At 40.4% G+C, this 13,956-nt stretch overlaps 1 protein-coding gene across 1 annotated transcript in view; it reads left to right on the forward strand.

Moving 5' to 3' along the window:
* LOC109845055 (release factor glutamine methyltransferase) overlaps positions 1,969-13,956 on the forward strand; it is a 14,462-nt gene continuing 2,474 nt past the window's right edge. The window contains exon 1 of the mRNA XM_020414240.1: positions 1,969-2,898. Coding sequence (XP_020269829.1) covers positions 2,167-2,898 — 732 coding nt within the window. The 5' untranslated portion in view covers positions 1,969-2,166. The remainder of the gene's footprint in view (positions 2,899-13,956) is intronic.

A 13,956-nucleotide genomic window follows, 5' to 3' on the forward strand; every position in this document is an offset into this window, starting at 1 on the left:
CTAACATGAAAGCAAAAGCTTGACTTGAGAAAGTATAGTGTTGCGGAAGTGAAGAACACTTGACAAAATAGCATTATGAAAGGATGACAAATAATTAAAGCCAGTAAGCAAAGATGATTGGGTAAAAGTAGGCTAGACCGAAACTAAAGAGAATATAAAGTTTGTTCCTACTCATTGATAAACTTCATAAAAAATCATAAACTAAAGATTAATGCCAACTCTAGTACATTTTTATATGATAACATCCCCATAAGTATATAAAACTACTAAATTTTTTTCATGAAAACCCTTTCTAAAAATTTCTAATTTTATTCAAAAAATTTAAACTATTCTATAAAATATTTAGAAAATAGATTTTTTATTCATTCTGTTTTTTTATTGAGTCGAGATCAATCTTTCTCCACCTTCTTTTTTCTGGATAATTCTAGAGTAGTGTCTTCATCGTCTACATATATTATAAAATCAGGCTGGAGCTAGATTTTTTGTGCTATTATCTACCTCGTCTTGAGATGTAGAGGCAGTTTGTTATGCTGAGACAGAGAGCTAGTACTATAGAAGAGTATGCAGCAGAATTTGCTAAGCTCAGCAGGTTTGCCCCGGGAATGGTGTCTAATGAGGTGGATAAGGGGCAAAGGTTCATGCAAGGTCTTAATTTTGAGATCCAGACACAGATTTACAGTCAGAAGGGATTGAGACTTACGCTGATGTCCTAGGAACTAGGAAGATGAGGAGAAGAGGAAGATGAGAAGGGTAGGTTTAGGTTTTGTAATGAAGAAGATGAAAAAACAAAAAAATTGTGAGGGAAAAAATGGTCATTTCGCGTATTATTTTAGACAAAATAATATGCAAAATAATAACGATCCTCCCACTCTCTCATTGTTTCCCAAATAGGAACTAGGATTAGGGTTAGGGTTTGGGGGAGGTAATGGTCATGGGTTAGAGTTAGTATTTTGGAGGAGGTGGCGGTCATGAGTTAGGATTTTGAGGGAGGTGGTGGCCATGGTTTAGGGTTAGGGTTTGTAGAAAAGGAGGATGAAGGAGGCTAGGGTTAGGTTAGAGTTTGTGAGGAAGAAGATGGGGGTAAAATGGGAATATCAGATTCTTTTTTCGTATGTGAATAGTAAAAAAAGTGTGACTTGCAATCATGTTAGCAAGTAAAGGTGGTTTATATCAAAAAAATGTAAATGCGGTAAGCATCAATTTGGATAAAAGTAAATGTGGTCTTAATGTAGAACCCCCCTTTTTTTATAAAGTTGATGATTTGAAGCGTAGTTTTGTAAATACAAAGATATGTGGGGTATTTTTGCAAATACCGATGATGTAAGATATATATATGCGAGTAACCCAAATAAAAATAGTTGATCATAGTTTTCTGATAAAAAAAACTTCATGCAATGTTATAATAACTTCTCATTTTTTTCTCCAGATATAAGGAATATATTTTGTTAGAAATATCATGTTGAGAATCGCTCATAATTCTTGAAATCAAATTACACAATGTTTTAGGGTTTTGTCCACATTAGTCCTTTAAGTATTTAATATTTTACTTCGTCCCTCAAATGATTGGAATTGCTACCAGATCGCCAAAATTTATAAGTTGTTTCAAAATTATAGTTCCTCAAATTATTGAGTCTGCTAAATAGGTTGCCCAATTATTACAACTTGTCTCAAAATCAGTCCTTCAAATTATAAAATTTTTATTACTTCCTCTAACTATAAATGTTTTGAAAATTATCCCTCAAATCAAAAGTAGCAGGCCAACAATAACAACTAACAAGATATAGGCTGGCAGAAAGCACCCCTTAGCTTTGGATCGTTATTATGTAGCTCCTCATAATTTGAAAATGTCGGAAAAAACCATTAAGTTTGAGGGTTGTCAGGAAACCCCCTGAACCTTTGAAATTTTATTATGAGACCCCTAGAAGAGATGGTTTTTATCAAAAGTTTTTTTTTTGATAAAATCTCAATCTTAGCAATGGTAAGCACCAGGCTCCCGTTTCCCATCCGCCCCCCCTCTCTCCCTCCCCCTTCCCTCCTCTGCCCTTCTTCACTCTCAAACCCTAGCAAAACCCTAACGGGTTCAACCCAAACCCAAACCCAAACCCCTCTCTTCCTCCGCCCGTTAACCCGCTCAGCTACCCCCTCGGACCTCCAATCCTTCCGCCAATGGGCCCAAACCCTAGCCCGCTCCCCTTCTCCCCCGCACTCCGCTCTCCTCCGTCGACTCCCCTCACCTCCTCGCGAGCTCCGCTGCTCCTCCAGGACGCACCCAACCGAGCCCTAGCCCTAACCCTAACTCGTCCCCTCCGCTGCGACCTCGACGACCTCTTACTCGCTTTGGCCGCCAGCGGGTCTTCGATCGGAGGCCCCTCAGCCTACCTCGTCGGCTGCGAGCACTGGGAGGGACCTGGTCTTGTTTGGTTAGAGAGTGGGGTCTTGATCCCGAGGCCGGAGACGGAGATGGTCGTCGATTTGGTTGCTGAGGTTGAGGGTTTCGAGGGGGGTGTCTGGGCGGACCTCGGGACGGGGACCGGGGCTATTGCGATCGGAATTGGGAGGAGGTTGGGGGAGAAAGGTAGGGTTTTGGCGACGGATCTGAGCGAGGTTGCGGCGGAGACGGCTAGGGTTAATGTGGAGAGGTATGGGTTGGAGGGCAGGGTCGAGGTTAGGCAAGGATCTTGGTTTGAGCCGTTGAGAGATGTCGAGGGGAAGCTTGATGGGTTGGTTAGTAACCCCCCGTATATACCGAGCAAGGATATTGAGGGTTTGCAAGAGGAGGTCGGGAGGCATGAGCCGAGGCTTGCTTTGGATGGAGGAGAGGATGGGGTTGAGTGTCTTGTTCATCTTTGTGAAGGGGCCGCTTCGGCTTTGAGACCTGGGGGATTTTTCGCTTTCGAGGTAATCCTTTTGTTCTACATTATTATGTTATATGTAACCAGTTGAAATGCTGAACCATAATGGGTGATTCTCATGTACTAAATGCACAATGTTAGATCAAGGAGGAATAAGGTGAATTACGCAAAACTAATCGATTTGTACTTGTTGTTAATGAATATCAATCAATTATCTTTGTGCTTGTACCTTCCGATTCTTGTTGCTTTCAATTTTTTCTAAAAAACATGAAGGACAAGATGAAATTATATGGTGGGTATAATAAAAACCATTAGGTAACTTGAGCACATTGTACTAGTGGTTTGCTTGAGGGTTTCGAAGAGGGTTTATGGATGGATTTAGGCATAGGTACTGGAGCAATTGTTGTTGGAATTGGGTAAAATTTGGGGGCAAACTAGGGTTTTGGCCATAGATTCAAGTGACATGGTAGTGGAGACGGCTAAGGTTAAATGTGGAGAGGTGTGGGTTAAAGGGTGGGATTGAGATTAGATAGAGCCATTGAAAGATGTTGAAGGAAAGCTTGATGGGTTGGTTAGTAATCCAGTATATATACGAGAGAGGACAGAGGGTCTGCACGAAGAAGTTGGTAGGCATGAGTTGAGGCGTGCGTTGTAATGAGGAGATGATTGCGGTGGGGGGATTGTTTTGTTTGTCTCTATAAAGGGGCTGATTTAGCTTTGAGGCCCAGTGTATTCTATTATTTTGAGGTAAAACTTTAATCTGTATTAGTGTTTTCAAAGGCACGCGTCTCATTGCGCCTCATGCGCCTTATGATGCGGGACGGTGACGAAACGCCCCACATCTGATGCAGCAGCGCCTTTGCGCCTCGTGTACATTCTTACTTTGTGTAGGGTGCATATAGTACATATCCTCATATAGTTTTATTTGTTAACATTTCAATCGAGTCTTTATACTAGATATTCCATATCCCAAAAAGCAAAATAAATCCATTAGACCTTTTTAATAGCCTTCAATTGAGGATAATTACTAATCCTTTGCTTGTATATTAATCTTGATTTAACATTTGATTTAAAAATTTATGAATTTTGCTACTATGTTGGACGGTAGCATTACAAATTAAGGCATTATATTGTGATTTTGTATTAAGATATTATTTATCATGATATTTTTCAAGTAAGTTCTAAAAACATGTTCTTTCGCGCTTGATTACATATATTGAAAAATTATGTGTGCGGTGTGCGCCTCGCATCACTCGGGCGTGCGTATCGCGTTGCGTCTTGCGCATGTGCGCGTAAAGATGCTTTGCGCCCCGCATTGCGCTGCGCGCATTGACAACACTGATCTGTATTGTGATTGTTATAAAGTAAAATAAACAATCTAAGATCAAAGAAGGACAAGGTGGTATAACTAGCCAATTCATGCTACTTTTGGTTAATATTGACTGATAATATTTGTGGTTATACTACCCAGTTATTGTGCTCCTAAAGAACAAGATATATATATATGAGATTAATGGGTGTCCTATGTCAAGGAGGAGATTTTCTCCTTGAAAATGATGTGGCACAATCCCTACCATGTGAATAAAGTAGGAGAGAGAATATCACATGGTGGGGATTTTGCCACATTATTTTCAAGGAGGAAATCCCCTCCTATGACAATGATACCCATTATTCTCTCTCTCTCTATATATATATATATATTATTTGTAACTATATATAACTAAATTAATTAATCACGCTCTCAAAGTTGTATTCTTCTAGCTACCAATTTGAGTTAAATTGCAGTAGAGACGGCTAGGGTTTTGGCAACGGATTTGAGCGATATTGCAGTGGGAACGACTGAGTTAATGTAAAAGGTATAGGTTGAAGCGTAAGGTTGAGGTTAGGCATGGGTCTTGGTTTGAGCCGTTGGGAGATGTTGATGGAGAGCTGGATTGGTTGGTTAATAATCCACCGGATATACCGAGTGATAATATTGAGGACTTGCAAGAAGAGGTTGGAAGGCCTGAGACTGGCTTCCATTGGATGAGGGTAGGATATAATTGATTGATTTGTTTGTCTTTGTGAAGGGGCTCCATCGACTTTGAAACTCGGGGGATTCTTTACTTCGTGGTAATCCTTATATTGCATTTTGGTCGTTATAAAGTAAAATGCACAATCTAAGATCAAGGAAGAACAAGGTAAAACTCTATTGTTTGGAAAAATAAGTAACCAATCAATTTGTGCTTCTTAATATTTGCCTGATAATAGTTGTAATTGAACCACTTATTTCTTGGTTCTTTGAGTTCTTTTAAAAATTGACGAGGATCATACACACAGTTTTGAATTTTATTTGAATACTTAACAATTAACAATTTTTTATTAGGATGTCCTTCTGGTTGTGAATGAAGTCGAAAAGTATATATAATTATATATATACGTATAAATATATAACATGTATGCATACAAATATATAAGTATATATATACTTATATATTATATCTATAAAGACTATAACATATATATAAGCATATGTACACGCATGCACACACAAATATGTATATGTATATAGGAGGTTCTCTCTCTCTCTCTCTCTCTCTCTCTATATATATATATATATATATATATATATATATATAATATGTATGTGTTTTTGTGTGTGTGTCTATATATACGTACATGCACACACATATAATCTGAAACCCATATCCTGAAATAAAATTACATTAAATTAAGACTTGTCTGAAATTCGATTACCTTTATAGACTTAGGTCGAGCCACTGCCATGCCCTAAAATGTAATGCTATAAATTTAAATAGGGAGATTATGTTTTTAAATTTTGGATAGGTGTATAGTGTAACTTTATTTTAGTACATCCAAACCAGATTATATTAGTTCCATGAGATTTTGTTCACGACCAGAGGGACATCTTGGTAAAAATTGTTTAAATTTTCGTCATTCAAATAAAAATCAAAACTTTGCTCTAGTTAGTATAATAAATGCTCTTTATTGTGACACATCACATGAGAGAGGTAATGAAAGAGGATTGACTGATTGTTTCCCTAACAAGATTCAGAGAGAGTGAGGGAGCATTAGGCTTACGCCTCGTTTGGTACGTGGGAATGGACTCAAATGAGAATGGAATGGAAGAAGGAATGTAATGGAATTAATGTGAGAATGGAATAATCATTCTCATTCTCACGTTTGGATGTAATTTATAAAATGAAGTGAGAATGGACGTATTTTAAAATTGTATATTTTATCGATTCCCATTTAAGTGGGAATGCACATTCCCTATCATTTCAATGGGAATGCTCATTCCCACATAAAATGAGAATTGATGAGAATTGGGAATGAACATTCCAATTTCAAAAAAGAGGGTGTGTTTGATAGGAAGGAATGAGAAGTGAGAATGACCATTCCATTCCACCCCATTCCGACGTACCAAACGAGGCCTTAGGGTTTGGGATGTTGAAGGCGGCAGTGGAAGCCACATCGTCAAAGGCATAGGAAGTAGAATAAGGTTTCATAAAATCAAGTAAAACTAGTTGTCATTCCGTGCGAGGACTTAGTATGTCAACATTGTTGCATTCATAATATCGTTATATTATAATTTTGAATCTGTAATAATTGATAAATGTAATTGTAAATGGATATAAGTAGACAGACTTGTGAAAAGATGAGTAAATTTGTAAACAATTGTAGGCGTCAAAAAAATACTTACAGACATCTAAATACTACTCAAGACAAAGAAGAGGCGATAAACGTCATTCTCTTAATCAAAGGGGATCATTCAAAGGAAACGAGACAACATAGAAGAACAATATGAACACCCACGATAAGAAACACTGACGCGCATTTGCGCGGTAGTGGAAGATGTTGTGCACACAAACAGAGTGATATTCCTATGAGAATTTGTAGATCTCTTCGATAGCTTTCCAACGCATCTTGGATCACCTCATTCCGACATCGGACGAGGAAGTTAGAGCCAAAATACCCGAGAGGTCGCAAACTGCATCGGAGGTGCGCGACAGTGTACACTGCCGCGGCAACAACGCGACAGTACAAGGTGTCGCGCAAATAAACATAGTGAAGCGCCAATGGGAAATTGTAGATCTCTTCGATAGCTTTCCAACGCATCTTGGATCACCTCATTCCGACATCGGACGAGGAAGTTAGAGCCAAAATACCCGAGAGGTCGCAAACTGCATCGGAGGTGCGCGGCAGTGTACACTGCCGCGGCAACAGCGCGACAATATAAGGTGTCGCGCAAATAAACATAGTGAAGCGCCAATGGGAAGTTGTAGATCTCTTCGATAGCTTTCCAATGCATCTTGGATCACTTCATTCCGACATCGGACGAGGAAGTTAGAGCCAAAATACCCGAGAGGTCGCAAACTGCATCGGAGGTGCGCGGCAGTGTATACTGCCGCGGTAATATATTGCACATTTAAGCCATGATATGATCCAAATCTGAAGAAACTCAAAAGACAAAAGTTATAGATCTCTTCGTCAGCTTTCCAACGCATCTTGGATCACCTCATTCCGACATCGGACGATGAAGTTAGAACCAAAATACTCGAGAGGTGCGCGGCAGTGGTAACTGCCGCGGCAATGAGCGACGCCACGTACTGTCGCGGCCACTGGGAAGTTGAACACGTCATTTTTGACAGTTTTCTCGAGTTTTGTGCAGCCCACATGGCTTATTAACTGCTGGGGGTCACTTATGAACGTGGGGGAAGCAGTTACAAGCGAAAATCATGCCCACTAACCTCATAAAAAGATGGTATTTAAGTAGTGGGACGACGGTTACAAAAAAGGGCTGATTGGAGAGCATTTTGGAGCAGAAAAGGCTTAAGCTTTTGGTGAATTAGAGCAAAAGAGAGAGTCTTCCTTCTTCACAAACATCCTCAAGAAGCTTCTGGCGATTCCTAGAGATCTAAGCTCTGACTTGATCTTTAGAAGAGTGAACATCTTACATCGATAAGATATTCGCTTCAAATTCTTACTTCGATAAACGAAGGAAGAATCATTAAACCCCTCACGGTTCAATCAGAATCTGTGGTTTGGTGGTCCACGAGTCAAAGCGCTCCCGGCACAGGCAAAGATCCCACGCAAGCAGCGATCCAAACGACGATCCTGCGTTTGTTTCTAAAAAATTATAATTTTTATTTTGTTGTGTAAAAGAAGTCTTATAAAAAGACTATCTCTTTTGAATTTGTTGTAATCGACCGAAGATATAATGAATTCCATGACAAAACCAATTTTTGACGCAACCAAGCTGGCGACCACAGTGGGAGCAAACGGTCTCGCTGCCGAGACCGTCGTGTCGCAGCCAATCATCAAGATCCCGGTTGAATCCATGGTCGAATACGAATTCGACCAAACCAAGTTTGAGGAATATCTCTCATCATCCTCTTCAAGATCTTCATTATCTCGCAAGTACAAGAGGATCTCACAATTGAGGAAGAGTTGCATGCCAAAGAAGGCACAAAATGAAGACTCTCGCCTGATTGTTGCTGAGGATTCTACTCACAACCTCTCTACGAAGAGGGCTCGTCAGAGACAACGTCAGCGTCGCGCTCGTCAAATAGCTAAGGCCTTGGAACAAACCGACGGGGTTCGCTATCACGCGGACCTAGAGTCGAGGAGACATCGAGTGGTTCAGTTGTCTCAACGACCAATCACCCATGTCTCTGCTAAACTCACGACGGAGGAAAGGACTATTGTCAAAAAGACTCGTTCGACCCTCAAAGAACGTATACAAAAACGTCGTGCAAACGCTGCTCATGCCCGGGCTCTCCTACAACAAAGACAAGAAAGGGAGAAGGAAACAGTGACCAAAGAACCACCGAAATTCTGCCAAGTTTGGATTCCAAAAACTAGAGTTGTGCAAAATCAGCATTCGGAGCCCGCTAAGACTCCATACCCACAAGGGGGTGGTTCTAAACGTGCGACTCCTGACATAACCTTGGATCGTTCAAAGGCAACAATAAATTGTCCTGAGAATGCCAACAAGGTTTTACACCCTCAGAAGAAGACGCATTCACCAAAAGACATCGTCATACCTGGGAGGTCATGCCAACAAACGATACGATTTTTTGGCAATCATACTAATGAATCGTATTATCAAGTTGGGGGTGTGAATAAATTTCGAAAAAGAATTATTCGCTCTCATTGTTTCTGTGCGCGACTCGTTAAAGCAGCATTATCAGAATGTGACTGTTTCAAACGAGAAGCCATCCCACGAAGAGTCTTTGTATTGTCTAAGCCTAAACCGAGACATTTCCGCAAAAGAAAATCAGCTGCCCAAGATGATGAATTCCCTGAAGTCATTATCAACATGGTTGATAAAAGAAAGTCTAAGCGGCATTCAAGTGACTCAAATCCCGACTTTTCCCCGGGAGGAAAAGTCAATCCAAGAATTGCTCAAAGGATGTCTCGACTCCAATTATGAGCCATCAGGCGCAGAGATTACAAAAGAATGAAGAAGGAATGTCCTCGGAGGATGAATTCTCGGACACTTGTTCTGCAATCGCTTTTGATGATACAATGTCTAGCACGGGATAAACCAGAGAAGTACTCACGATCACCTCTGATCAATTTGCTCAAATACTTCAAGAAGCTCTAGCGAAGCAACGTGAAGAAATCAGAGCTGAGATGAAGACAGAGATGGAGCTAGCTATCCAACAAATGAGAGAAGTGCTAACTCAATGGCCTCAACCTCCTGAGTCCAGTGAGCAAGCTGAATCCAGCCGCCACACTCAGAATGTGACAGATGATAGTGATCCAGAAGTGGATGAAGTCATCTTTGCTGATACACCTCCCAATAGCAATAACGCCGGGGGTGGTTTAACACACCCTCCCAATAACGATATTGGGGGTGGTTCAATGGCACCTCTTACAGGGAGTGGTCTAACTCATTCTCCTCAACGTCCTTCAAATGAAGACATAGATGATGACGAGAAAATGAAAGAGCTCGAAAACAAAATCAACGCTTTGATGACGGCTTAAGAAGTGAAAAAGACGGGTATTCCATGTCCCTATCCAAGAGAATGTAATTCAATACCGTACCCGACAAAATTCAACATGATTAACTTCACACCGTTTGACGGGAAGAGCTCGCCTATTCAGCATTTGATTTATTTCAAGTCTCATTTGGGCATGATCTCTGGAAACGAGGCTTTAATGGTCCGGTCATTCGTTGGCACCCTTCGCGGGTCGGCCTTCGATTGGTACCGACGTCTCAAGCCAAGGAGCATCAATTGCTGGGATGACATAGAAAATTTGTTCCTCAGCAACTTCTTCGATGATGACACCGAAGTGTCAATCGGAACCCTTCTAGATGAGAAGCAAAAAGACGGAGAGTCAGTCGACAATTTTGTCAAACGCTTCCGTAACAAAGCAATGAATTGCAAGCCAAAATCCCCTCTCGATTCGTTCCATGAACGAGAGGTCCACAAATTGAACGATCAAACCTTTAAACAGTTAGGATCGTCTCAAATTCCCATCTTGGTCAAACCTTTAAACAGTTAGGACCAAAGCCAAAATCCCCTCTCGATTCGTTCCATGAACGAGAGGTCCACAAATTGAACGATCAAACCTTTAAACAGTTAGGATCGTCTCAAATTCCCATCTTGGTCAAACCTTTAAACAGTTAGGACCAAAGCCAAAATCCCCTCTCGATTCGTTCCATGAACGAGAGGTCCACAAATTGAACGATCAAACCTTTAAACAGTTAGGATCGTCTCAAATTCCCATCTTGGTCAAACCTTTAAACAGTTAGGACCAAAGCCAAAATCCCCTCTCGATTCGTTCCATGAACGAGAGGTCCACAAATTGAACGATCAAACCTTTAAACAGTTAGGATCGTCTCAAATTCCCATCTTGGTCAAACCTTTAAACAGTTAGGACCAAAGCCAAAATCCCCTCTCGATTCGTTCCATGAACGAGAGGTCCACAAATTGAACGATCAAACCTTTAAACAGTTAGGATCGTCTCAAATTCCCATCTTGGTCAAACCTTTAAACAGTTAGGACCAAAGCCAAAATCCCCTCTCGATTCGTTCCATGAACGAGAGGTCCACAAATTGAACGATCAAACCTTTAAACAGTTAGGATCGTCTCAAATTCCCATCTTGGTCAAACCTTTAAACAGTTAGGACCAAAGCCAAAATCCCCTCTCGATTCGTTCCATGAACGAGAGGTCCACAAATTGAACGATCAAACCTTTAAACAGTTAGGATCGTCTCAAATTCCCATCTTGGTCAAACCTTTAAACAGTTAGGACCAAAGCCAAAATCCCCTCTCGATTCGTTCCATGAACGAGAGGTCCACAAATTGAACGATCAAACCTTTAAACAGTTAGGATCGTCTCGAATTCCTATTTGGTCAAACCTTTAAATAGTTAGGACCAAAACCAAAATCCCCTCTCGATTCGTTCCATGAATGAGAGGTCCTTAAATTGAGCGATCAAACCTTTAAACAGTTAGGATCGTATCAAATTCCTATTTGGTCAAACCTTTAAACAGTTAGGACCAAAACCAAAATCCCCTCTCGATTCCTTCAATGAACGAGAGGTCCATAAATCGAGCGATCAAACCTTCCTACAGTTAGGATCCCCTCGAAACTCCCACCGAGTAGTTTGTGCAAATCAATAAACTCATTGTTATTTGCACCCTACTCCTATTCCTCACTTGGTCAAACCTTTAAACAGTTAGGACCAAAGCCAAAATCCCCTCTCGATTCGTTCCATGAACGAGAGGTCCACAAATTGAGCGATCAAACCGTCCTACAGTTAGGATCGTCTCAAAACCCCCGCTTGGTCAAACCTTACTACAGTTAGGACCTTAACCAAAATCCCCTTTCGATTCATTTCATGAACGAGAGGTCTACTTTTGAATTGAATAATCAAACCTTATGACAGTCAGGATTATTCAAACCAGTCCAGATTTTCTAAGTGGAGATCCCACTTTGAATTTCTTTTGCACCAGGAGATAGAATATAAAATTCTTCCTCTTCGATTCTGGGTTCATCTCTACCAACAAACAAGAGAGCAGGAGATAGAATATAAAATTCTTCCTCTCCGATTTCGGGTTCATCTCTACCAACAAACAAGAGACCAGGAGATAGAATATAAAATTCTCCCTCTCCGATTCTGGGTTTATCTCTACCAACAAACAAGAGACCAGGAGATAGAATATAAAATTCTTCCTCTCCGATTCCGGGTTCATCTCTACCAACAAACAAGAGACCAGGAGATAGAATATAAAATTCTTCCTCTCCATCATCGGGTTCATCTCTACCAACAAACAAGAGACCAGGAGATAGAATATAAAATTCTTCCTCTCCATCATCGGGTTCATCTCTACCAACAAACAAGAGACCAGGAGATAGAATATAAAATTCTTCCTCTCCGATTTCGGGTTCATCTCTACCAACAAACAAGAGACCAGGAGATAGAATATAAAATTCTTCCTCTCCGATTCCGGGTTTATCTCTACCAACAAACAAGAGACCAGGAGATAGAATATAAAATTCTTCCTCTCCGATTTCGGGTTCATCTCTACCAACAAACAAGAGACCAGGAGATAGAATATAAAATTCTTCCTCTCCAATTCTGGGTTTATCTCTACCAACAAACAAGAGACCAGGAGATAGAATATAAAATTCTTCCTCTCCAATTATGGGTTTATCTCTACCAACAAACAAGAGATTGAGAAATGGAATATACAATTCTTGTTCTCTCCGATTTTGGGTTCGTTGTCCTATATAGGAAATGCAACCTATTCACACTTTGAAATCCATGTTGTTCACACATGGGGGATGTTATCTCTATCCCTTATTAGAGATAAGCCTACATCTAACACATGTAGCCTACATATTCAACAGTGTAGTTCAAAGTCTAAAAGAGTTTAATTCTTTTAGCGCAACGTTATATGTGAAACGGACTTAGATAATTCACATACTAGCCCGATTCAAACGGTAATCGGTAAAGGTATATCAAATCCGTTGATGGCTGAGAAGACAAAAGTTGTAGATCTCTTCGTCAGCTTTCCAACGCATCTTGGATCATCTCATTCCGACATCGGACGAGGAAGTTAGAACCAAAATACTCGAGAGGTGCGCGGCAGTGGTAACTGCAACGGCAATGCGCGACACCACGTACTGTCGCGGCCACTGGGAAGTTGAACACGTCATTTTTGACAGTTTTCTCGAGTTTTGTGCAGCCCACATGGCTTATTAACTGCTGGGGGTCACTTATGAACGTGGGGGAAGCAGTTACAAGCGAAAATCATGCCCACTAACCTCATAAAAAGATGGTATTTAAGTAGTGGGACGGCGGTTACAAAAGAGGGCTGATTGGAGAGCATTTTGGAGCAGAAAAGGCTTAAGCTTTTGATGAATTAGAGCAAAAGAGAGAGTCTTCCTTCTTCACAAACATCCTCAAGAAGCTTTTGGCGATTCCTAGAGATCTAAGCTCTGACTTGATCTTTAGAAGAGTGAACATCTTACATCGATAAGATATTCGCTTCAAATTCTTACTTCGATAAACGAAGGAAGAATCATTAAACCCCTCACGGTTCAATCAGAATCTGTGGTTTGGTGGTCCACGAGTCAAAGCGCTCCCGGCACAGGCAAAGATCCCATGCAAGCAGCGATCCAAACAACGATCCTGCGTTTGTTTCTAAAAAGTTGTAATTTTCATTTTGTTGTGTAAAAGAAGTCTTATAAAAAGACTATCTCTTTTGAATTTGTTGTAATCGACCGAAGATATAATGAATTCCATGACAAAACCAACTTTTGACGCAACCAACAATTAATCCATGAATAACTAGAAAGGACTTGTTTCACATGCGTGATTGATGCTAAACAAAATAAATGGAAATGATTTCTATTATCTCTGTTCTAATTTAATCCATCCCATAATTATAGTCTGGAAGAACCCTGATTAGGTCAATATTCATATTAGTTTGATTTTCTTATCTATAAGTCTTTTCCTGAATTCTTTGAAAACCCAAATCTAAGAATTCTTTGTCAATGCAATTATTGGCCCACAATTCTAAGCTTGTTTCTAACCTCTCAAATCTCTCTCTCAAATCTATCCTCACATTAAAATTTTATAT

This window comes from Asparagus officinalis, chromosome 6 (genome assembly GCF_001876935.1).
Source record: "Asparagus officinalis chromosome 6, Aspof.V1, whole genome shotgun sequence".
NCBI lineage: Eukaryota > Viridiplantae > Streptophyta > Magnoliopsida > Asparagales > Asparagaceae > Asparagus > Asparagus officinalis.